The 26,311-nt window shown below is 46.0% G+C and overlaps 1 protein-coding gene across 2 annotated transcripts in view; it reads left to right on the top strand.

Moving 5' to 3' along the window:
- The window catches only part of PLEKHA7 (pleckstrin homology domain containing A7), a 213,275-nt gene that overhangs the window by 71,201 nt on the left and 115,763 nt on the right, over window positions 1-26,311 (top strand). Inside the window, exon 1 of one of the 2 annotated variants that reach the window (XM_034995413.1) lies at window positions 6,191-6,891. The exons of the other annotated variant lie outside the window; for it this stretch is intronic. Within the exon in view, the coding sequence (XP_034851304.1) occupies window positions 6,809-6,891 (83 nt within the window). The 5' untranslated portion in view covers window positions 6,191-6,808. Of the gene's footprint in view, window positions 1-6,190; window positions 6,892-26,311 lie in introns of those variants that run through there. 2 annotated transcript variants of the gene reach the window in all.

Genomic DNA, 26,311 nt, shown 5'->3' on the forward strand with positions numbered 1-26,311 from the left:
AAATGCAGATTCCTGGGCTCATCCTAGACTTTTATCCTAAGGTTCTCTAGGGGTTGACCTCTGGGGTCTGCTGTTTTTAAACAATCACCTGGAGGTTTTTCTGATTAAAATGGATATATGAAGATCACTGATCATAGACATGTGGTCTAGTTATTTAGATGTTTTGTGATTTGGTTTTCCTGATTTAACAAAATTTATAAAGCTATAAATTTAGTTATTCATTTTATCAAAACTCATTTGGGTGGCTTTGGTCTCTGACCATGGAGCAAGTAGGCTTTCCCCCCCCCCACCATCTTAATGGTCCTTAAGTTCCAACTCCCGGGTTCAAGTTGGCTTCCTTGATCAGTATTTTCAATGTTTCCCACTTCGGTGAAGTAGAGTGCCTTATTTCTGTCCCTGAGCTGTTGCCTGGCCGTGGGGGGCTGATTTCATCTCGAGGGGGCTGGATAGTTGTATAATAGTGGACTTTCTGATACATGTGTCCCTGTTCAAGTTATTTTTAAAAATCAGGTTTGTTCTTTTTTTTAAATCAGGTTTGTTCTTATTACTTCCTTCCCAGAAACAATTCTGGAATGATCAAAATTCCTAGCCCTTGATGTCTGAGCTTTCCTCCCCTCCACTCACTCTCTAAACAAAGGCCCCATGTTTAATAGACACCATAACAGTAAAATTAGCTTTATTAGACTCTAGGTGGATTTAAAATGTAACCTATTGGCAGCTCTCTCTGGCTTGTCATGTGCTTTATTTTGAGCAGAGACCATGGGTAGTGGCAATGCCTGGTTAGGGGATTAAATGATTATTGCATTTAAATGGCCAAGTAACACAAGCATCCCTCATCTTGAGATCTTGCCCTGGTGGTTTTTGCCCATTGTGTTTTGAGAAACCTGGCCCACACCTTGGAGTTTTTATCCCACTTGCCTTCTGTCTTTGACTTCAGAGCTCCTAAGTTGTGCCCCAGGAGAAGTCCGCACCATTGTCTTTCCCACCTCCACTCCCACATCCAGTGGGAGTGCACCCCAGCTTCTTGGAAAGCTTGAAAGGTGAGCCAAGTTGCAGTTTACCACAACTAGCCAGCTCCCTTCTTCCCCCCACAAGTCCCAGAATATACTTTCATTAAATAATAACACCCTACACTGACAGTGCTGTTCACTTTGTCCTAATGCTTTTCTATTCACCCCTCTTAAAAGAAAACTAGAGCCTTTTTAAGGCTATTTAACAGAGGTGAATCTGAGGTACAGATCACCCAACTAGTTCTGGCTGAACCCAGTCTGATTTATGGCCTGTTCTTTTCCTACTGGTCCTTACTGGCATGATTGGTGGCACCACCAGGTCTTTGAAAAGCAGACTGAACAGTTTTTAGTCCTGAGGATCAAGGGTATGTGCTTTACATGTTCTCAGCTTATTTATTTGGTAGAGTTCAGGGGTAGGGGACAGCTCCATTAGTGGATGGGCATGGCTGCTTCATTTCGGACCCTTTAGTCTAAGCTTCTAAGCATCATTATAAGCAAAGCCGAGGAGGTAAATGTAAAAATAATTTTCTTGCCAGGTTTTCCTGCATGGTGTCCTAGTGACAATGTACTGTCTGTCCTTGTATGTTGGGGCACCAACTGGGGCAGAATCAGAGCTTGCAGGGATATGAAGGGCATGGTCAGAGTCACCCCTCTTAAAGTCAAGGCCTAGTTTCTTTTTATCTTTTGGAGAGTTTTTAACCCACTTTTTTTTTTTTTAAGATTTTATTTATTTATTTGAAAGAGAGAATGAGATAGAGAGAGAGAGCATGAGAGGGGGGAGGGTCAGAGGGAGAAGCAGACTCCCCGCCGAGCAGGGAGCCCGACGTGGGACTCAATCCCGGGACTCCAGGATCATGACCTGAGCCGAAGGCAGTCGCTTAACCAACTGAGCCACCCAGGCGCCCCTAACCCACTTATTTTTAAGCAACATTTTGTTTTCTGATTAAAAATATGTTTCTTGTCAGACAACTTGGAAAACAGAAAATCCCAAGGAAGGAAATAAAAATCAACTGTAATTCTAACGTTGTTAATATTTTGGTAAATATCCTTCTGGTCATCTTTTTTCTTTCATACAGTGAGTAGGTTCTAAATTCAGAGTGTAAGGGGGCGCCTGGGTGGCTCAGCCGGTTAAGCATCTGCCTTCGGCTCAGGTCATGATCTCAGGGTCCTGGGATGGAGCCTGGAGTCTTTGGGCTCTCTGCTCAGCAGGGAGCCTGCTTCTTCCTCTCCTCTCCCCCTCCCCTTCGCCCCTGCTCCTGCTTGCGCGCTCTCGCTCTCTCCCCTTCTCTTTTGCTTTCTCTCAAGTAAATAAATAAAATCTTTAAATTCAGGGTCTAGGGGAAAAAAAAACTCATAAAGTCAAAATGACTCTAAACCACCCTGGATAGCAATATTTATGCTCTCTAAAGTTTGGAAATGACTGAACTAGACAAAAGGACAGCTGAAAAATCTATATGAAATGAAAAGTCTGGGGGAAAAAAAACCCAATCTATCAAATCTCTATCAAATCTCTAATGGTGAGTGGACAGTAGTGGAGAACTGAACTATGTTCCTGACTACAAGGTTTATTTCATTCTGTTTTAATATTAAGCTTTTGTAATGTTAAGCTTTTGTAAGTTATGGGTTAATAGATTTACTTGTGAGGATGGCATGCCCCAGTGGCATCATGTTTTGCTTCAGGGCTTAGGTTCTGAATCAACCAGTAAGGAAAATGAACACAGTACAACTCCACCACAGGTACCACCCCGCCCCCGGACGCACACGCATGTGCACATGTACGTGCACATGCACACACAACTGGGATCATTTGCTTTATAACCTTTGTTTTGTTTAATTCAACAGTAAATATTCTATATATCATTTTTAAAGTTGCATATGTATATTCAATTGTAAAGATGCTTATTAACGAATCTCCTCTTGTACATTTAGTTTATTTCCAATTATTTGCTGTTCTAAAAATGGTGAAGTGAACATCCTTGTGGTTAAATCTTTGTGTTTATCCATAATTATGTCTTGAGGATAAATTCTTAGCTGTGGAATTGATGGTTCAAAGGATACGAACATTTTTAAGTCTTTTAATTCATATTGCTAAATTGTCCTCAGGAATGTCATATGTTTCCATCAAAGTGTCTGTTTCCCAGCATCACTGGAGATTATCATTCAAAAGAGTCTCCTACAGCATGCCTTTTTTTTTTTTTTTTTTTTCTTTTTTGGATGACCCAGGGCTTCTCTTCATTGCATGGTCAGTTTATCCTGGAAAGAATAAACAAAATGAGGCTGGAGATGATAAGTGCTGGTTGGCAGGTTCATGTGGGAGGGATAGGGACAGATAACTGGAAAAGGGTGAGCTTGGAGACCATTTCTTCATTCCTGCCTCCAGGTCTTCAGCAGGTATCTAAAGACAGAATATTAGGGGCGCCTGGGTGGCTCAGTTGGTTAAGCGACTGCCTTCAGCTCGGGTCGTGATCCTGGAGTCCTGGGATCGAGTCCCGTATCGGGCTCCCTGCTTGGCAGGGAGTCTGCTTCTCCCTCTGACCCTCCTCTCTCTCATGCTCTCTGTCTCTCATTCTCTCTCTCTCAAATAAATAAATAAAATCTTTAAAAAAAAAAGACAGAATATTAATATTTAAAGGACATGTAGTTTTTTAATTTAAATTCAATTAACTTATATTATTAGTTTCAGAGGTAGAGTTTAGTGACTCATCAGTTGCATATAATACCCAGTGCTCATTCCCTCAAGTGCCCTCCTTAATGCCCATCACCCAGTTACCCCATCCTCCCACCCACCTCCCCTCCAGTGACCCTCAGTTTCCTATAGTTAAAGAGTTTCTTTTTTTTTTTTTTTTTAAGATTTTATTTATTTATTTGAGACAGAAAGAATGACAGAGACAGAGAGCACATGAGAGGGGGGAGGGTCAGAGGGAGAAGCAGGCTCCCTGCCGAGCAGGGAGCCCGATGCAGGACTCGATCCCGGGACTCCAGGATCATGACCTGAGCCGAAGGCAGTCGCTCAACCAACTGAGCCACCCAGGCGCCCTAGTTAAAGAGTTTCTTATGGTTTGTGTCCCTCTCTGATTTCATCTTATTTTTTCCTCCCTTCCCCTATGATCCTCTGTTTTGTTTCTTTCTTTTTTTTTTTTAAAGATTTTATTTATTTATTTGAGACAGAGAGAATGAGAGACAGAGAGCATGAGAGGGAGGAGGGTCAGAGGGAGAAGCAGACTCCCCGCCGAGCAGGGAGCCCGATGCGGGACTCGATCCCGGGACTCCAGGATCATGACCTGAGCCAAAGGCAGTCGCTTAACCAACTGAGCCACCCAGGCGCCCCTCTGTTTTGTTTCTTAAATTCCACATATGAGTGAAACCGTATGACAATTGTCTTTCTCTGACTTATTTCGCTTAGCATAATACTATCTAGCTCCATCCACGTTGTTGCAAATGGCCAAATTTCATTCTTTTTTATGGCTGTAATATTCCTTGTATATATATATACCACATCTTCCCTATCCATTCATCTGTCGGTGGACATCTGGGCTCTTTCCATATTTTGGCTGTTGTGGAAGGGCATATGTAGTTTTAAAAGCATATTTGATATAATTTTTGATTTGGAAAATGATTTGATGTCTTGTCATTATAGATGCTACAGGACAGGAATGACATTTTTTGTATATTTACCCAAAAGGGAGTATGGTTTTATTTTTTTTTTTAAAGATTTTATTTATTTATTTATTTTTAAAGATTTTATTTATTTATTTTGACAGGGAGAGACAGCGAGAGAGGGAACACAAGCAGGGGGGAATGGAAGAGGGAGAAGCAGGCTTCCCGCCGAGCAGGGAACCCGATGCAGGGCTCGATCCCAGGACTCTGGGATCATGACCTGAGCCGAAGGCAGATGCTTAACGACTGAGCCACCCAGGCGCCCCTTATTTATTTGAGAGAGAAACAGAGATAGCAATAAAGAGCACAAGCCAGGAAGGAGAGGGAGAAGCAGGCTCCCCACTGAGCAGGGAGCCCCACGTGGGGCTCGATCCCAGGACTCTGAGATCATTACCTGAGCCAAAGGCAGACACTTAACTGACTGAGCCATCCAGGCGCCACGGGAGTATGGTTTTAAAAAGATAAATGGAGGGGCGCCTGGGTGGCTCAGTCGTTAAGCGTCTGCCTTCGGCTCAGGTCATGATCCCAGGGTCCTGGGATTGAGCCCCACATTGGGCTGCCTGCTCAGTGGGAAGCCTGCTTCTCCTTCTCCCACTCCCCCTGCTTGTGTTCCCTCTCTCGCTGTGTCTCTCTCTGTCAAATAAATAAATAAAATCTTAAAAAAAAAAAAGAAAAGATAAATGGAGAAACACTGTCCTAATCCAACACCTCATCTTAGAGAAACTGAAACCAGAGAGTAGAAGGGATTTTTGTAGAGCCACACAGCAAGTTGAGGATAGAGTTGAAGCCAGAAGTAAAGGCTCCTGACTGCCTGTTCAGAGTTCTTTTGTTGAGGTGGGCCATCATGGTTCAGGAGGAGATGAAATGCAGGTATAAGGTCCTCTGGATAGATGGCCAGGCTTTCTTCCAGAGCCCATGAGCTGCCCCATACCCCTCCTGGACAAAGATCCAGGTGTCTCCAGCATGGCAGTTCATTTCTGCTTGAACATCTCCACCTGTGAATAGAGTGAGCTTGCACTTTAATAACCAGGGTTTTTGCCTGAACTTTCCTTCCCCTTTGATACCCTCTAACTTCTCTTCATGCCTCAGCATCTCGAATGTCACTTCCTCAGGGAAGTCTTTCCTGACTACCAAGATAGTTTAGGGTCCCTGTGTGCATTCTTATAGAACCTCTTAACCTTTAATACCCTTGTCGCAATTATAATTACTTTACACTGTATTTAATCTCTCCCTAACCAGACTATATGTTCTATGAGTGTTAAATGTTGTTTATCTTCTGTTGCTCCTGGCCTAAGCATTAATAAATGCTTGAATGTTTGATTATTTGGATGGATGCTAAAGTGTGAATTGAAAGTGTGTGTGGTTGCTGGGCGGTGCTGTTTCTGATTGCCTGCAGAATCAGGAGAACTGTCCCCTATCGCCAAGGGCATTGAGAGAAGAGAGAAAGAAGACTCCTTTTTAGACTGCTAGTATAGAGACAAGCCAGAGGGTATGGACTGCTTTGCTGGTGCCCCATAGCGGCCTCCTGGGTGATGGGGTCAGCAACCTAATCCAACCAAGCATTCATTCCTGGCTTGTCAGAATCAGTCTTAGCAATTTAGTAGGGGTGGTTGGAGAGAAGCCTCCTTGAGTTACTCTGCGGAAGAGAATTCAAGGTCAGGGCTCTCCTTGGTCTGGAGGAAACAGCAACCCGGGACACCCGCAGCCTGGTCTTCACAGTCAGTGGGCATTTGCAGCAAGGGCTGTAAAGGTCTGCTGGTGGCTGGCTGGGCGCCAGTGCAGCGCCGCTGTTAGGCGGCAGGTCCTGCCGCCCCTCTGCCGGTTTCCTTTGCCCTCCTCCGTCTCCTTACCCACTCCAGTTTGCAGCATCCTCTGCAAGGAGAGGAACGTGCTGCGCTCGGACGCGCCGTCCTGGCGGCGCGGCGGCACTCGGGGCGCACTCTGGACCGCCGGGGTCCGCCGTCTGGCGCTGCGCCACGTGTTTTGATCCGCGCTGATGTCAAGTGGGTGTGGGCTCTTAGGGAAGGCCCAGGCGAGGACGAGGAGGGCGCGCGATGCGCCGCGGGCGCGCTGAGGCCCCAGCGCGCTCCGCCGCCCAGCGCTGCTGACCGGTGGCCAGCCCGGGCTCGAGGAGCGGGCGCATGGAACGGTGGCGCTGCCCGCCCGGGGACGCGTGCCCCGCCGCCCTGGGGGGCTGGCGGGGACCGCCGCGGGGGTCCTGCAGGTGTGTCCGCGCGCTATAACTTTCGGGGGGGCTGCAGGCTGTTGGGTCGGCAGGGCGCAGGGACTGCATTGGGGGGTGCTTTTGTGCCTGGGCGCGGGCGTGACGCGAGCGGGTTCGTACCCGGCCGGCCATCCGCGTGGGAGCCGCAGCTCACCGCGGGAGTTTCAGCGAGAGAATTTCTGGGGCGGGCGCCCGGCTGGGGGTTACTCATCAGGAAGGGCATCGAGGGAGCTGCCTTGTTGTTTTGAGAACTGGGTCTCCAAGTACAGCCTGCGTTCATGGTAACAGGATTAGCTCTCAGCAGAGAGCTCGGCTTCCCGAAATCGGCGGTGGTTGGGGGCACCGATCGGGGGTGGGGGGTGGGGGCCCAAAGTGGGCAAAGGCGATCTCTCCTCCCCCTTTCTACTCCCCCCCCCCCCGCTTCTTGCTGGGAGCCAGCTAAGGAAGAGGTAAGGGGTCAGCTTCTCATCGTTTGACAGGTCTGGTTTCAGACACACCTTCCCAGAGGAATGCGGAGGCTTTGTTCCAGGAGCCCGTCCCAGCCCTGAGCCCAGAAGCTTGTGGGCAAGGGGCTGGGGCTCCGGTGCTATTACTCATCTTTTATGGCAACGCCGGCAAGCTCCCGGGTAGGCAAGTTAATTATTAATATGTCTAGGCTGGAGAGAGGGAATCTGGAAATGAGATTGGTGGGTTGCAGGTTTTTCTTTCCCTTTTTTGGCATTGGCACTGAGGTTTAAGCCCAAGGAATTGCAGCCAATTTCGTGAGAAGGATGCTGGTGTTCCCCCAGTGACCGGCACTCCGCAAAGGGGTTCCCTTTCCTGTCTGTGGGACAGCACCATCATCCCCCGGGAGGACAGAGATAGGGCAGCTCTCGGTTTTTATCTACTTTTAAACCAGCCTCTCCCTTTCCTCTTTTGCTTTCTGACCCAACCATACTCCCACCCCTGGTCCCAGGGCAGCTTTCTGATGAAGCTTCCAGGCCGGGTGTGAGCCCTGGGTCCTCCGCTGGCCATCTGAGGTTTTCTGGAAGGGGCTGCCCTGCCCCAGCCCCAGCCCCAGCCCCAGCCCCAGCCCCAGTACCTGAAAATCTCCACACTTGCTCAACAAGTGCCCCTGGGTGTATTTTCAGGCCCCTGATCTGTAGGACTGTGGGCTGAGCACTTACTGGAAGGAGGAGGTCAAGGTGGGCAAGAGCTGAGGGTGGAGTGCATCTCCCCCTTCAGAGGGTTTCAGTTTCCCTCTCCCTTGGGTGGGAAAAGGTGGATTCTAAGACTGTGCTGTGTATTTTGGGTGGGACCCTACTGAGTGGGAATGGAAGAGCCCAGGCTTAAATCAAGGGCTGTGAATGGGGCTTGGCTTTGGGGGAGGTAGGTTGGAGGGGGCGGGTTGGAGGCAAGCCTGGAGAGATTTTGCCCCAGCTGGGGCCTGTGGAGAGTTGCCAAACTCAGCCCTCCTGGCAGCATTGTGCTTTAAAGACCTGGGAAACTGTTTTTTCCTGTCAACTGAGTGTACTCAGCCTTGTAAACCAAGGGGTTGATGGATCTGTAGTTAGTGTGATGAGAAGATGAGCATTATCTTGGAAGTTGGGGCTCTGAGGCGTGCAAGAGGGGCTGGGCTTTTGAGGCTAGGTGTGGGGAGGGGGATGGGCTTTGGGGTGGGTGAGAAGTGTGTCAGAGGGGTGGGTTTATTGGGGGTATGGAGTGCAGGGAGGGAGAGTTTCGCTCTGGTTGTGGGCTGTGCATTGTGTCAGAGGTTCTCTGAGACAGGCTGCTGTAGTACTCCACATCTCTCCCCTCGTGTTCTGCCCCCTACTTCAGCAACTTAGCTTGTTGGATTCACCTTCCTCCTGGTTCTGGTCTCTAGGACCTGGACTGTTCTGATGGCTGCCCAGGGGCACATAGTCCCCATCTCACTCCAGCCTTCCAGGGAGGAAATGAGTGAGAGGGCTTGGCTTCAGAAAGGCTGCTGACCCTGATACCTGGGTTATTGGGGAGTCTGTGCCACCTGTCCTCCCACCTAGGTTTGTGGTATGTATACTCAGTGGAACTCCTCCCCCAAACATACTTCAGACTGCCACTTTCTCCAGCAGGGCCCCTTTCTGCTGCTCATCTGCTGACACTCTCCAGGTTGAGGGTTTGGAGATGGCCCTGATTAGGAGCAAGTTTTTTCTATTAAAGTCTGCCCATGGCTGCCATCTAATGTCTGCTCACCTTGCAGCCTGCTGGTCATGGCTGAATATTCACTGGTAATGTCCTGACCACAGCCTGGAGAAGGTACTCAAGGTGATGGTATAAAGAGTGGGTGGGTAGTAGCGTCCCTGGGGTGTTGTGAAATAAGCGGGAGGTCAAGGGATTGTGGGGAAAGTGAGGCAGTTATCAGAAAGGCTGTGGGATTGTGGGGTTAGCAGGTGGGGGCCAGGATCACCATGGGTTATAGGGTCAGAGGACTGAGCAGGGCTGGTTTGGAGAGCCCCCTCCCCCCCATGTGTCCAATTCCTAATGTCTGTGCTGGACACAGCAGGCTGTGGTGAGTCCAGCAGCAGCTGAGGCCTCTGTGCTGGGGCCTGACTGCCCCTGGGACTTGGAAGAGAGCCAGCATGTTTATGTATACCAGCTCCTGGGCTTGTCTTCTCTATTTCCTCTGAAAGGAGGCACTGGGGTTGCTGGTGGCTGTGACTGTGTTCCTCAACCCCACCTGTAGCAGGGAGCCTTTTCCTGGGATGGACAGCAGGACAAAGTACCCAGACTAAGAGGGAGGTGCCATGAAGGTTTGTTCTAAATCAGATAATATCAAGAGGAAAAACACAATAAAGACCCTGGCAGCCTTTGTTGTCTTGGTTTGCAAAAGCACAGAATTCCTCCCTAGGTTTTATACTGTCTCTGAAGAGAGAAGAGGCCAGTATTCCAGGCCTATGCCCTGTGGGTATCCAGGAGCAAGGGAAGAGAGAATGAGGGTTAATTGAGGCAGATGGTGTTTGGTTTCCTTGCCTCTTAAAGAGTTATAGGGATACCTCTGTTCAATACCCCCAACCCCCCAAGGATAATTGTGAGGATTATGAGATGTTTGTAAAGGGTTTAATTCAGTGCTTGTTAATTGGTAGCTTTTTTTTTTTTTGGTAGCTATTATTTTTTATTAATTAAAGGTAACTGGAGGATCCTTGGAATAGCTGCTGAGAAAGTTTTATGTAGAAAATGGGAATGTCAGAAATGCCATTTTTTGCCAACCCCAGAGGCCATACCCAAGCTCCTAGGGTCAGAAGTGAGAACTTCCCTGGAAGAGTTTCTTCAGACCTTCACATCAAACCTGTTTTCCAGCCTCCGATCATTTAAGGAGGCTTTGGAGACCCTGAATCCCTGACTATAGGCACACATCACAGTTGAACTAGAAGGTAGCATGCTCAGATCTTGCTAACCCATCTCTGGTCCAGCCATGATTATGGAATGTTAGTTGGAAGAGCAACTGGATACCTGGCACTTTTCCGCTGTGTAACTCTAGACACATCCTTTTATCTCTTTGAGCCAGTGTCCTATGAGAATAGTTAAACCTGACTCACATAGTTCTTATGATCAAATGGGATCACATATGTTAAACTGTGATGCAGTGTGCAAATAATCAAGAATCCAGATACTAAGTTCTTTTGTGTGTTATCTCATTTAATTTTCGCAATAATATGTGATGCAGTTAATTATTGATTAGGAAGTAGATGAGGAAGTTGAGCTGTTAAGAATTGTAATTATCATTGGCTAACCGACTCCCTCTGGAAATCATGCATCTGAAGACTTATCTCCCATTGTAGGAATAAACCAAAATTTCTGCAAAGGTTCCCACACTGCCTTTTTTCCATTGACTTATTCTGAGATCCTAGGCTAATTCTCTATGTTTGTAAAATGAGTAAAAGAGGTTCTTATTGGTCAGTTTTGTTTTGTTTTTGTTTTTGTTTTTGGTGTCCCTTTCTTGTCTTCTCTGCTCCTCATCCATAGGCTCTGTGGGGCATAATTATAGGCACAGCACCTTCTTGGCTGTGACTTTTAAGTGTCATTTGTGTGGGACTATAACCCTCTTGTGCTCACTCACCTAATGGTCCCTTTTAAGAATGAGGTTGCTGGTGGACCAGAGTTGACATTAGGGTGGTAATGCAAAGTGTATTAAGGGGATTAGACATTGGTTTGTCTCAATGCTGTCCAACACCTAGATGCTGATAGTCAGTTTTGTCTCCTTCTGACTTGAGTGTAATTCATATAAACAAACTGGATGTTTGTGGAGAGAGAAGGAAAGGGGTTGCCAGTTTGATTTGACTTTAGGCAAGGGAAGTGTTTGGTTTAGAGCCAACCGTTAGGCTCCAAGTTTCCAAGGTCTCATCCTTTCTGTTGGTTCTAGTTGGCTGTTTGCCTCCTTCCCTCTGCTCCAAAATGTATCTGCCAGTGAGCACTCAGATCTGAAGTTTTAAATGTGTTAGGAAAAAAGGAAGAAAGAAACACCCTGTGAAAATAGGGGCTCATGGCTGGTGGTGTTTCCAGCACAGGTGGTGCTCATTAACAGAGACTTATGATCACAGCCTCAAATCCACCCACATTACTTTTGTAGCACATTTATAGGATAAGGAAGAGGCTCCAGCTTTGTGGGTTATTCTCTCTTTTTATGACAAGAATAACATTTATGAGGGTATGACACAAAGAAAAGGAATAAAGGTCTGGTTAGGAATGAAAAGTGAAAAGCAACTGGTAGGGTTCCAGGCGTGCTCAGGAGCTTCTAGAGCTCTCGTTAGTGGAGGTAGGGTTTTCGTGGCATGGACCTGGGTATCCTGGCTCCCACAGCAGCCTGATGATGTTGTCAGAGGAGGTATTGTTACTGTCGTTTTACTGGAAAGTGGAGTGACTCGCCTGAGGTTAGGTAGCTAGATACGTAGATAGGTAATGGCGGATACTGGACCCCACATCTCTCTCTGACTCCAAGGCAAGCAGTCTCATTTATCCTTATAATAATTTAAAGTTTTTTCCTATTATGTATACATTTTGGAATATTTAGAATATTCCAAAGGAAGATTGAAAGGGGGCGGGATTCATGGCTCAAGCACTGAAGACAGCACTATTTATATTTCAGTGGATTTCTCGACTTTTTTTGAGGGGCGGGGAGAGGGAACATTTGTTTTTGTCGGGGAAGATTTGCTTGTTATCCGTACATCTCTGGGAATATTCGGTTTCCTGTCTTAGAGCAGGAACTCTTTCTGTAAGAGTGGATTCCCTACATATTCAAGTCAAGTTCTTTGATTTTGTGTGAAACACTGCTAGGCCCTGTAGGGGAGAGAAAGTTGAACAACGTGTTTCTGCCTTCAGAGAGCTTTTAATTAAGTGGAGAGGCAGATGTGTACCGAACCAGCTAGTCCAGGCCTAATAGTAATAGCAAACGGTGAGATCCTCCAGCTCTGTTCCAGGTGAGGTGCTCAGACAACGTTCGTTACTCCCACTTAATCCCCAAACAGCCTCGTGGAGGAGGTATTACCTGTTTTACCCATTTTACAACTGTAGAAACTACACGGTGAAGTGGCTTGCCTAAGGAGATAAAACTAACAACCACCCAAGCTGAGATGACAAAACCAAGTGCTCTGTCTCATGAGGAACTGATGTGAAGAGTCCCGTGAAGGCGAAGCACAAAGTCAGAAGCATACACTTCTTTGTCATTCTCTTTCATCCTTTTCTTCTCTCTGATTTTAAGACGGATGATTCTAATTATATTGAATGGTATTCATTACCTTTTCAAAAAGATCCCTGCCCAGATTCTTTTGCTTATTCAGACCACTTGATAATAAATCTCAGATTCTTGGAACTGGAAGGGAATGGAAAGTAGTCTAGTCCATTCTTTCAAGTCTGTTCTCTTATTTGGGAGAAACTGAGTCTCAGAGAAAAGAAATAACCTGAGCATACATAATAGTATTTAGTTGAGCCAGGTTTTTTTCACCAGAGTTTCCCAAAGTGTGAAAGCATATGAGATAATACAGGGGTGAATTTTTTTTTTTCTTAAGATTTTATTTATTTATTTGAGAGAGAGTGAGCGAGTGAGCATGAGCAGTGGGGAGGGGCAGAGGAGAGGAGGAAGCAGACGCCCTCCTGAGCAGGGAGCCCAACACAGGACAACAGGACCCCAGGATCATGACTTGAGCCAAAGGCAGACCCTTAACTGACTCAGCCACCCAGGCACCCCAAGGGGGTGAATGTTTTTAATTTTAATAGCTTTATGCATGAGTATATAATTTCTCATGTGATTTTGAAGAGAAGTATAGAACATCAAACTCATTATTTGGCAGCTATTATTATCTATGTAGTCTATTACAAGAAAAAAAGTGGAAGTACAGGTTGGGCCAGGAGGTGGCAGAAATCATGGAGGTGGTGTGTGGGTGATGTGTGGATAACATTAGGGAAACAGTGCATATACACCAATTTGCACTCTCCTAGAGGATTAATTTGCCCTGCTAGCTTTATTATTTCAGGGGCAAGGGAAGACCATCTCCTAGTGGAAATATACTACCTGCTAAGCATTTTACCTGGGCTCAGTATGTGTATATTGAGGAAGCTCAGAGAGGTTGATTAACAAGCCCATGGTAACACAGGATAGATTGAAGAGTCAAGAGTCAGATCCCAGCTTGGGTTTCTTCCACTGCCAACTCCTAGCCACCTATCATATTCTGTAAAGTGGGTGAACCCTGGACCCAGCCTGCTCCTCTTCTCAGGGGTTCCAGCATCTTCCCGTTCAGGTACCAGGCTCAAGTGGAAATGCATGTGGTTGTGTTGCTAGGTTGCTTACTGTAGGCTGCTAATTTAAAGCTTGATTTTGATAGAATTTCAAAGAATGTGCTGTATTTATAATATGTGGTATTTATCAAATCTGATTCATGCTGGTAAGTGATAGAACCCTTATCTTACTGCCTTTTGGCTTTTGTTCACATTGTGAGGCTGCCATGTGGATTGTGAGCTCCAGGAAGACATAGACTGTGCCTGTCAGTCTATCCAAAGGGCACTTACCAGATGCTTTTTGAGACTGATTCATCTAGCCATACTTTCAGAGTTCAGAAAATTAACTAGTAGATTTTTACCTAGAGTGGAGGTATGGAGATGTAAGTGTGGCCTGCTTCCAAGTTAGCTGAAGAAATCTGGAGTTTCAGGTTATAGAGAGAGGACCCCTTTGGGATATTTTGACTAGAATGGGGGGGAGGGGTTGCTGTCTAGGCTTTGGGACTTGGCTAAACCAGCCGAGAAGATTCTACTTCTCAATAGTTCAGGACCACATGGAGCATGGCCTCTTGTTGAGGCAGGCAGTCACTGCCCATTTGCTGTGTACTAGAGGCTGTGATAGTGGGGTAGGCCAAATGATCCTCCTGCCCCCTCCCCAAAGATGTCCGTGTTCTATCCCCAGAACCTGGGAATATGTTACCTTATGTGGTAAAAGGGACTTTGCAGGTATAATTAAGTGAAGGATCCTGCAGTAAGAGATTATTCTGGTTTATCTGGGTGGGCCCAATATAATGAGTGGTCCTTATGAGAGGATCAGAGTGAAAGAAGGAAACATGATGAAGTTAACAGGATGGAGTGATGCAGGGCCATGAGCCAAGGAATGTGGGCAGCCTCTAGGAACTAAAAAAGGCAAGGAATGGATTCTCCCTTGGTAGAAGATGTGCAGCCCTGCTGACATTTTGATTTTAGCTCAGTGAAACTGATTTTGGACTTCTGACCTCCAGAATTGTAAGACCATAAATTCGTGCTATTTAAGCCACTAAATTTGTTGTACTTTATTAGAGTTGCAATAGGAAACCAGTACAGATGGTACTGAAGATTGAAGAGCAAATGTAGCCACAGTCTCTGCCTTCAAGTGGCTCTCAGTCTAGTGGGGGAGACAGGCAAGTAACACAACCAATTTGGATAATAGTGGTGAACATCTGCTAGGACTGTAAGTCCAGGAATCTATGGGACCTAAGCCAGTCTGGGCAGATAAGGGAAGACTTCCTGGGTGAGCCGAACTCAGGTGCCACTGATGGAGGTTCGGAATTATGGCATGAAGTGGGGGCAGAGAAGGGCCTTTTTGGAGAGAGGAAAGCATGTTCAAAGTCATCTCAGTAAGATCTGAAAGCTAGGTGCAGGCTGTTGGCCAGGCCTTGCAAAGCAGAAAGCTGGTTCCATCTAAGTGTTGTGGGCCCCGATAACCCTGTTTTCAGACATCATTTTGGGCCTTGCCTAGTGGGGAGATAAGATGGAAATGCTGTAACTTCAGGGTTGTGTGAGTGCCTCCTAGTTCTTTTACATGTATTATCCCATTTAATTCTCATAGTAACTGTGCAAAGTAGTGGTTGTAATTTCTTCATGTTGCAATGGAGCAAAATGAGACTTAGGTTTGGTGGGGGGTGCAGAGGGAATGGGAGAGAGAGAATCCGAGGCAGGCTCTACACTCAGCGTGGAGCCCGACGCAGGGCTCAATCTCCCGACCCTTGAGATCATGACCTGAGCTGAAATCAGGAGTCAGATGCTTAACTGACTGAGCCACCCAGGTGCCCCAGAGACTTAGGTTTTAAGTAATGGGCCCAGGGTCACACGGCTTGTAGGTAGCAGGGCTGAGATTCGAATCTAGGCCTTCAGTTCTTAGAACCCAAGTTCTTAGTATTCTCCTCTGTTAGAAAGATCACTGGGCCACAAATCAGAGGACCTGAGTTCTAGTGCTACCTCTGCTGCTTATTAGACTTAGAACAGGTCAGCCTACTCTCTAACCTCAGTTTTCACATTTGCAAAAGGGGACAAGAGGCCTACCTTCTTCAGAAATGTGAGTGTAAAGGAGATTATCCTTTATGAATATAGGCATATTCATAAATATTCTCACCAGAGTTTCAGACACCCCCAGAGAGGGCCTTGTTAGTGAGCTTCACCTTGCAGTGCTGGGTCATTCTTAAGGGTCATGCAGCAGGTTGGGGAATTTGGCCATAGTATGTCATTGAGGTGTCCACATGGGGTTAGAGTGTTTGCATCCATGGGTAGTGGTGGAGACAGAAAGTGGGCAAGAAACAGTGAATGGCCTGTCTCAGGTGCCGAGGGTGGGGGTGTAAATCGAGAAGGAAGAAGTGTGCTCTGCATCTTGTTCCCTGTGAAGAAGCTGACGTTGGAGGTGACTTTCCTGACTTGGAGTTGGCCAGGCAGCATTTAGTCCCAACCCTGCCACTTACTGTCTGTGTAATTTGAGGTAAGTTGATGGCAGTTCTGGAGCCTCGTCTCTTCCTGTATAAAACAGGGCTAATGATTCCTACTTGGCAAAGTATGTGAAAGCATCCTGTCCAGTTCCTGGCATATAGTGGACATTGAGTAAATAGTGACCGTCTCTAAATCTGGCAGTTCAAGACTTCTCAGGGTTAATCCAATAAATCCCCGTTCTTTGCAGGATTCCACCTTTCTCCCTCGCCTTTCAGACTCACTTAGGCATGTTGTAATTGGATGTGAAGGGAGGGTCTGGCCACAGAATGAGAGCCCCACGAATCTTTGAGGGGGAAGACCCCGTGCTTCCCAGTGGGAAATGGTGACGAGTGGTTTTCAGGTGGCTGCAGTGGGTATGCTGAGCCATTTTGGAAGCGAGAATATGTTTGTCTTGCCAAGTACGAGATTGAGTGTCACCGTTTTGCTTTCTGGGAATAATGGCCGTGCAGATGAAGTAGATTTATGGCGCTGAGATACGTCAGAGAACAGACTTTTTTTTTTTTTAATGTCTGCATTTTCTGATTATTAAGTAATGTGCTGATTTTATAATATCTGGAGAATACCAATAGGGAAAATAAAAATGTTTACTTCCACACTCAGAGATGATTACAGCTAACATTTTGGTGTATTTCCCGCCATTCTTTTTCGAAATGCACATATACTTTTTTTTTTATGCACAGTTTATGTTTTATTCACTTAACATTAAATCATGTCATGTGCATTTCCCAGATTATTACCTATTCCTTAAAAACATTTTTATTTGCTACGTAATATTTGTGGAATACATGTGCCATAATTTTCTTAATCATTCCCCATTCAATAGTTGGGCATTTAGATTGTGTCCACTAAAACACATGAATGCATATTTCTCCTAAAATACATAAAAATATTTGGCTGAGGTTTGTTACCATTTTCTTAGATTCCTAGAACTGGAATTCTTAGAACAAAGAATAAGTCTATTTAAAAGTGTGTATTGATGGGGATTATCAGACCGTTCTACTTATGCTAAGAAGCAGGAAAGTGATAGCATGTTAGATGGTTGTGGGTCGGCGCAGTGAGGTCCCTGCTTCTGATCATCGTGCCCAGATGATCGCCCCAACTCACTTCTTCCTGGCGGACAGTACAATCAGCCTCTTGTGGCTCCCCAGTGAAATTTAAGTAATGGGTCAATCTTTCCAGTGCTTCCCTTTCTGTCAGGAAGTTCATCTGTGAATCTAACCTAAATCTCAACTACTGCATTTTAAATCCTCCCCCGCGGCTGGCTCCCCTCAGTGGAGCGGAGCAGAGTGGAGCTGTGCACGGTCTGCAGGCAGCCCACTCGTCTCTGACCGTCGCAGCTCTGGCCACCAGCCTTATGCTATCCTGGAGGAAACTCGAAGGTCTCTGGCTGCTGCTGTCTCAACTGGGAGGGCGGTCCCTGCATCGAGATGCTGATGATAACGCCAGGTAGGGTTTCCAAACCTGAGAATGCCCATGCTGTGAGGGCCAGCCTCCCGGCCTCTCCCGTGCCCTCTGCAGGACTTGTGGGGGCAATTAGCATTCAGAGTGGTGCTCCCTTATTGACACAGATTCATTCTCTGGGAAAAAAGAATTGTGGCTAGAGCGGGGATTAATTATGTTTCAGTCCCAAGCGCATTGGCCAAGTGGTAAATGTGCGGTGAAGAAGGACGGCCAGGCAGGGAGGGGCTTTTGAGTGCATTCTAGTGATGGGAAAGCCGGCTGTCAGTGTGGAGGGGTAGGGTCTTACCCTGGGCCTCCCACCCTTGGCATCAAGTAACTGCTCTGCCCTCTGCCCAAACAGCCTTGGCCACCTTTCTTAGCCAGCATCCTTTGTTGGGAGCTGACAGCTTTATTACGGGGCAGTAGGATGTTAATTTGGAAGGGAAATGAATATAGCTGCAACTTCACGGGCAGTAAGAGGCCCCTTGTGTCCCTTGCTTAGACATTTTAGAGCTGGCTGGCAATAGGCCAGCAGGGTGGACCAGATCATCCAGGAAACAGCCTGGGAATTGAGTCCTGCCGCACCTGTGGGAGTATCTGAGTGTGGCTGGAAGCCCAGAGGAGGCTGGAGCCTGAGGCCCGAAGCACCCCTGGGGCCGGGCCTAGGCTGGCTGAACTCCTCCAGCTCCTTGCCCTCCCCTGCAAGTCAGCGCCAGGAGATCCTGCCTTAACATGAGCTGCTTCATGCTTCCAGTTTTCCCTCCTCAGAAGATCTACACTTGCAGACGAGATGTCTGGTTTCACACTTTGCTGTTTTTGTTTTTGTTTTTTTTCAGTGCCTGGTATAGGTCTAGCACTTGATTGAAGTAAATATTTAGGAGAGAAAACCCAGTGGTTTTATGTACTTGGTAAAGAAGCTACTTCTCTGGTCTTCAGCCCCCATTTAAAATTTCCATGTCAGATCATTCTTCTTCCTTTTGAAGAGGGGAAGCCTTTTCTTCTGCCCCATGTTGTTTTCCCAAATCCACTTTGGGGCTGAATGTCACTGGTACTTTTAGTTGGCAAGGTGAAGCCGTGTCTGCACTCTGAGACCTTAGCCCAGTGGATGCCATCCCCGGCTGCATGTTAGAATCCTTTTGGAGCTTTTAAAAAATATTGATGTCTGGGACCCAGTGCCCCAGATTCTGATGTATTTGGTCCGGGTTGAGGCTTTGGCATCATTTTTAAAACATTCCCCAGGTGATTCTATGTTATTTATTAATGTCCAGTGACTTTCCCAGAATAAGGAGTAAGATGTGCCTGCCGTGTCCTATCAGCAATTTCTCTCTATGAGAGGACATGTGTTAGAAGCAGGGGATATCTACAGTAGTAGGTCGCTCCAGATCCGCTATGGAAGCAGAAGGGGTGAAATGACAAATGAAAGGATTGTGTTAGTCCCTTCCTGTGTGGTATTGGCTTGCTGAGAAGTCCCAGCATCTCTGTCTATTACCAGTGTGTGCTCTCTCTGGGCCACTTTGCCTGGTAATTAAGTAGGGGACCTGGACAAGATGCAGATGCTTTAGTGAAGGTTAAAGATAAAAAGGTACAAGGGTATGAATCTGTTTATATTTAGTTCATTAGCCAGGGCCTGGATTCACTTTTCTCAAACTTGTGGAGCATGGGCCCCAGGAAGGAAGGAATGGGGAACTGGGCTGTGACTGCATGGAAGAGGATGGCTTTCAGTTTGGGTCTAGAGGGCAAACAGCGCAAAGTAGCAGGTGCTTGCAGTGAACATTCAACCCTTCATGGCTCTCATTACCCCCTGTAGCCTGGAATTCCTAAGGCCTCACTTCTGCCAATGTCCTCCTGAATGTTGTTGAGATGTCTTCCCAGAAACGTTAATAAGGGACTGAATTCTTGCTGTGAGTGAATGAGCCCCTTCTCTAAGTGTCTTTGGATTTGCCTGCAGGTTCCTCTATGTGATTTGGGAATGGTCATGCTCCTTGTTGGCTAATGCAGTATTCTTGGTGCCCCAAATCCTGTCACCTTCCCCCACCCTCTCTGGAGTGTGTGTGGCTGGGGCTTTGTTCCATGAGCAGCTTCTCAGGTTGAGGGGTTGTTTTTGTAGTTTCTGCTGCTCCTGAGCTTGTCTTATGGTGGGGCTGCTTTCCAGGCCCTGAACCTTAGAGAAGCTGGAGCTCCCTTGAGAGAGCCCCCATAGTTTTCCCACAGGTAAGGAGGCCTCTAGATTAACCCTAGCGGTTAACCCCCTGCTGGTGGCACCATTCCTCAGACTCATAACTCCTGCTTAGAAAAAGCTACACACGGGCACCTGGGTGGCTCAGTCGGTTGAGCGACTGCCTTCGGCTCAGGTCATGGTCCTGGAGTCCCGGGATCGAGTCCCGCATCGGGCTCCCTGCTCGGCGAGGAGCCTGCTTCACCCTCTGACTGTCTCCCCTCTCATGCTCTCTCAAATAAATAAATAAAATCTTAAAAAAAAAAAAAAAAAAGAAAAAGCTACACATACTTTCTTTCTTTCTTTTTTTTTTTTTAAGATTTTATTTTAGGGCGCCTGGGTGGCTCAGTCGTTAAGCGTCTGCCTTCGGCTCAGGTCATGATCCCAGAGTCCTGGGATCGAGCCCCGCATCAGGCTCCCGCCTCAGCGGGAAGCCTGCTTCTCCCTCTCCCACTCCCCCTGCTTGTGTTCCCTCTCTCGCTGTGTCTCTCTCTGTCAAATAAATAAAATCTTTAAAAAAAAAAAAAAAGATTTTATTTTTATTTATTTGAGAGAGAGAATGAGAGACAGAGAGCATGAGAGGGAGATCATGACCTGAGCCAAAGGCAGTCGCTTAACCAACTGAGCCACCCAGGCGCCCCACTTTATTTCATTTTTTTTTTAAAGATTTTATTTATTTATTAATGAGAGAGAGAGAGAGAGAGAGAGGCAGAGGGAGAAGCAGACTTCCCGCAGAGCGGGGAGCCCGATGCGGGACTCGATCCCAGGACTCCGGGACCATGACCTGAGCCGAAGGCAGACGCTTAACCATCTGAGCCACCCAGGCGCCGTCTTTATTTCATTTTTAAAAATTCAGATTGTACTAACTAACTATAAGAGATTCCCCTGAAGTGCTTGTTAAACATGAAGACCCTCTGAAATGAAATCTAGGAATTTTGCATTTTAGCCAGAATCCCAGGCCATTATCAGGTATAGAAATGTTTGAGAATCACTTTGTTAAAAAATATTCCTCCCCCACCTCCCACCTTGTTTTACAGGGGAAATAGGACACAGATTGGTCAAGTGACTTGCCTGGGATCACACAGTGAATCAGGGCTGGAGCCAAGCCTGGAAGAACCCAAAGATAATTCCAGAATGTTAATACCTCCTCATAGGTGTAAAGAGCTTTGTTCTTTGAAAGTGTAGTTTATCTTTCTGTTCCCCTCGTTTGCTAAGATGGAGAGTGTCATCCATCATCTGTTTTGGACCAGATGATTCTTTGTGGTGGGGGGCTGTCCTGTGCATCGTAGGATGTTCAGCAACATCTCTTGCTTCTACCCCCTGAATACCGGTAACATTCCCCAGGTGTGACAACCAAAAATGTCTCAAGAAATTGCCACATATCCCCTGGGGGGCAAAATCACCCCATTGCTTTAGCGGCAGAATCCATGTGTCAGGGATGTTCCCTAATGGCATCCTAAGGCATTTATTTTCATGTTTAGGGACTTCACTTTTAAAATTTGCATTGTTGGCTTCTCCCCAACTTGGCTGCTGGTCTGGGTTACACACATAAGTGAAAATCACGCTGATTATAAGCTCTCTCCTCCTCTCCATTTTGGCTTGCAGAAGGAAGGCATAAATAAACCTGCAAAGACCACTGAATTTGGACTCCAGGCCATGGTTTGCCTGTCAGCCCTGCCCTTCCTAGCTGTGGGATCTTGGGCAAGTCGTTCAACCTTAAGCCCCTTTCCTCATCTGATTATGATAGAAAGAAGTGTTTGTTGTGAATGAGACTTAAGTGACACCTTGAATGTGTTAGTGTTTATAAAACATTACTCATATATTAAGTGGCGATGATAGATTCAAGTCTAATTACCAACACTTGAAGGTTTTTTCAAATTTAAAAGTGCAGAACAGCAAATCTAGACTTGTATTTGGCCAAGTATGTTACCCCTGTCATCTTTCTGCCCCTAACGTTGATCTTCCCCTCTCTCACTTTAAATTTCTCTTTCTTGGTGGCCGTCGCGATATGTCTTTTGGGTCACTGTCTCTGCAAGATTTGTTGTTAGTTTATTATCTGTGATTGGTGAGATGGTTTCTTTTTATGGTGAGATTTCTGAAGGGCTGTCAGATATTTTTTGAAAATCAAAACCAGCGTCACCTTCTTTCTCCCTCATTGCTAGCAGCCACAGAGGTGCATGGTGACGGGTGTGCGAGGCTGGAATGCGGGCTGCGAAGCCTGCACGGGGCTGCAGAGGTACATGCAGATGAGCTTGGAGATTAAAGGTCTCTGAGCTCTTCTGCACAGCAAAGCTCAGCTCGTCCAGCACTAATTCTGCAGTCAAGGAAACTGAGCCCAGAGGGGGAGCACATCGGCGGTGTCATGGCGGCAGAGTTTGATTACTGCCCACGCTTTCCGGGTGCTGAGGCTCTCGGGGCGCTACTTACGCATGTTCTGCTGCCTCGGCTGGTGCGGGGGGAGCAGGCCCCACTCCATGTCCACCGTGCTACGGCTGCCTTCTGTTTGACTTTAGATGTTGCCTTGTTGGTCTTGTGAAATCGTCTCTTTCTGTTCAGTAATTTATGGACGGAAATTCATCAGAATTCACACAGTACATGACATGATTTTCACTGATTCTTTATAGCAGGACATCTTGAGGGGAAAAGGCACCAAACATGAAGGGGCTCCCGTGTCTTTGTGAACACACTGAAGAGGAAAAAGACTGAGAAACTGAAGGTCCTTTTGTTCAGTAACCTTGAACGCCATCTCTTGGCTATACATTTTCTCCCGCTGTGATGTACTCTTACATCATCATCACTGCTAATATTAATTATTAGTATTATTCATACTTGCTGCTGTCTTTTGAGTGCTGACTGTATGCCTGTGTGTGTGAAGTGTTTACCACAATGAACACACCACAGTTGATCTGCCCAAAAACTCTACAAAGAGGGCACGATAACTATCTCTGTTTTGTAAGTGAGGAAACCAGTTAAGTAACTAATTCACGGTCACAGAGTAGGAGAGGGAGCTGAGATTTAAACCCCTCCAATGTACGAATCCTGACGAGGCTTGCTCCTGGTCTGTAGTTCCCGACTCCCATGCGGGCGGTTATTGTAAACCCCAGCAGCTGATTGTCCTCTCCAGCCGAGGTCAATGCCTTCAGGATGTGCTGTTTGTCAAATGGCCTGTTTGAGCCTCTAGGGCTATCCCCGCTGGGTGGCACCCAGCTTGCTAGGCCACCACCTCCCCCAGCCGTGTCTTCTCAGGCTGTGCCAAAAGCCTAAATGAGAAGAACTGTCCCTGACTTGGGAACCTAGAGGCCTGCTGTCAAGGGAGGCACAGCTTTAGAGACTAAGGCCTGGCTTTTGGCTACATGGCTCCCTTAACCCTCCAGAGCCTCATCTTCCTCAACTAGAAAGTGGAGGTGATTCCTGTCTCACGACTTTTTTTTTTTTTTTTTTTTGAGAGTGTTAAACACTTCCTTTTGAAAGTGTTTATAAACTCACGGTTTAGGTGGGATTGTGAAACTAATGATAGCAGGTTCCAGAGGAGGGGGAGTGGGAGCCTGGGGAAGAATGTTCAAGGGAATGAAATACAGGGACAGCGGGGGGGGGGGGGGAAGAAGCAAACTAATCTCCCTTGCCAGTCATTTCAAAGGCCTTCTTGCCCAGCCTTAACCTTCATGACATCATGTATGGATGTGTTTCTACTTCCCTGCCCCCTCTGGAGGAAGTGCTCACAGGCATGGAGTGGGACCTCCTGCAGAGCCCTGCCTGCAGATACTCACCTGAGGGATCCATCCTGCTTGTAGCCTGGGGGTCTGCAGCAAAGAAGGCTGCCTGGGGGACGTGTTTTTTTTTTTTTTTTTTTTAAAGATTTTATTTATTTATTTGACAGAGACAGACACAGCGAGAGAGGGAACACAAGCAGGGGGAGTGGGAGAAGGAGAAGCAGGCTTCCCTCTGAACAGGGAGCCCGATGTGGGGCTCGATCTCAGGACCCTGGGATCGTGACCTGAGCCGAAGCAGACGCTTAAAGACTGAGCCACCCAGGCGCCCCATGGGGGGACGTGGTTGTTTAAAGGGAAGTTGCCACTAGATACTTTGGATTATGGTGACTGTGAGGAAAGCACAGAATTAAAAAAATTTTTTTTCATCATCAAGGTAATGTAACTACATTACTTCCAAAATTGGATGATAGAGAAGAGGGGGGAAGGCATTCATTTCATTTCATCTTAATGTATTTTTTCTGGATGTTTGATGGAGATGGGAGAATAATCATTTTCATGTGTTTTAAACAGGTATACATAACACAGCACAAATTGGACAGTACAAAGCAGTGAAAAATAAGTCTTTATATATATGCTTTTAGTCATCTTGTATATACGATTTTTGACTCTTTCAGTTAACATTATTTTCATTTGTCTAAAGATTTCTTATTCCTTCCCATTTTAACGATTTTTTAAAATTTTGCAAGCAACATATGTAAACTGTATTTGTGAATTTTTAGTCTTATGTAAGCAGACAGCAAAATACCAAATTGGTAACAGTGGTGACATGTTACAAGTGACTTATTTTTATTTTTTATGCTTTTATTTATTTTCTAAATTTTCTACAGTGAGCAGGAATATTCAGAGAAGTATGCCGAGGAGATATTGTTCGTAATCTTAGAATTAAAATTCTGGCCTATTTTTATTCAGTATTTATTCTTTGCATTTCATAAACATAGTTGAGATTATATTTTCTATCTGTCTGTGGGTCCTGCTTGGTTTTCATTTAACATAAGCACTTACTAACCTTAGATTCTTCATGGATTTTGCTTTTAATGGCCAGGCAGTATTCTATCAAATAGAAACACCGTATTTTGTTTAACCATTCCCTTCCTTATGGTTCGACAATTGGGTAATTTCCAGTTTTGTTTTTTGTTGTTGTTTTTTTTTTTTCTGTTCAAATAATACCATAATGAACAACTTGGGAAACAAAGCATTTAGAAGTGTTGACCGTATTCCTAGTGGATCAGTATACAGCAGGTGCTCAACAGTTGTTTGTGCTTAGTGAATCAGGAGATGTGCGTGAAGCTGTGTTCTGCAGATGACTGAATAAATGATAACATGAAGGAATAGAGAATGTTTTACAGTTGCAGGCCTGTAAAGAGGGTCCCCCCAAATGGACCGTAAAGTCCAAACCTATCGTGCTCTGAGAGCTTCCAGGTCTTTGAGAGGGCTCTGCAGTTGGGGCCATGAAGGATACTGGGGGGAGATGATGGTTTTCAGAACTGTACAGCAGGAATGTTGGGCTTGCTCTGTCTTTGCACCATGTTGGAGAACCCAGTGGAAGTGGTGCTTCTCCTGTTGGAAGTAAGGGAACATGGCAAGGACAGAAGCCTAAGGGGCGGTTTGTTGTCTGAATGCACGCTGCCCCAAATGGCTGCTGAAACCAAATCCATTTGTGGAAGGCTGTGAGGGTTTTCTTGGCTTGACTCTCTTTTTTGGAATTGAATAGGAAAATAGAATTTCTCTGAAAAGTGTCTCTCTGTGTTTGTGCCTGGAGCACTCTGTAATTTGGACCTTGTCAGAACAGCCTGTCTTTATTTTGAATTTGGAACCACTGACTCCCCTTTTCTTTACACTGTGAGCTATTTATACACCCAAAAGCGTAAGTGGAGGCCTTTTCACCTTCTCCCTCATGACTTCAAGAAATAAAGGAAAGCAGCATTCTCTAGAATCTGTCATTCCTGAGTGTTGGCAATAAAGAGCTGAAAAATATTCCAATGTAGATATCTGTGCAGTGGTGATGGGCCATGAATGGGCAGTGAGAAGCTTGGCTGCAGGGTCTTAGGTGCTGTTTCTCAGCCTTTTCCAGGGCCTTTTGGGGAAGGAGTCCTCAGTCACCCAGCTGAGCATATATCCCAAACACATTCTCTGTTTGTCCATTTATTCACGTACTCAGTCTGTTTGGTTTACTTTGCTTATTGATCACCTAATGTTCTATGTCCTGCAGTTTTGCAAGGCCATAGTGATGTAAGTCATGACTAAGCCTGCCTGCCTGTTTCAGTCAGGGTTCAATGGCAGTAACGGGAAACTCGCTTTTCTAAATAGAAATGGGTTTAATACTGTAAATTAGGTATTTTTTTATCATTATTGAAAGGGTGGGAGAACAGGATCAAAGCTGGCCTTTGGCAGTGATTCCTAAAACAAGACTCTGAAAGTGGTCCACTAGTAACTGTTTTCTTTTTCGTTTTCTCTCCTTCTTTTGAACTCCTCTTACCTCCTCTTCCCAGGTTCTCTGTCCTAGAGGTGACTCTCACCTTATGGGAAGAACTGCTTCCAAGAGTCAATGGAATGTGAAGTGTTAATGATCATGTCTGTTGTTCATAATACTCGCTGTCACTTGCTGATCCTTTACTGAGTGCCCAGCTGTGTGATAAGTCCTTTACATGCATTATCTCAATTCTCACATCCTCTGTTAGGTACTGAGTAGTAATACAGGTAAGGAACCTGAAGCTAGGAAAAGTTAAGTGACTTACCCAAGATAGCTCAGCGAATAAGTAACATTTGAATT

The sequence above is a fragment of the Mirounga leonina genome, unplaced genomic scaffold (genome assembly GCF_011800145.1).
Source record: "Mirounga leonina isolate KUSES-001 unplaced genomic scaffold, KU_Mleo_1.0 Mir_92, whole genome shotgun sequence".
NCBI lineage: Eukaryota > Metazoa > Chordata > Mammalia > Carnivora > Phocidae > Mirounga > Mirounga leonina.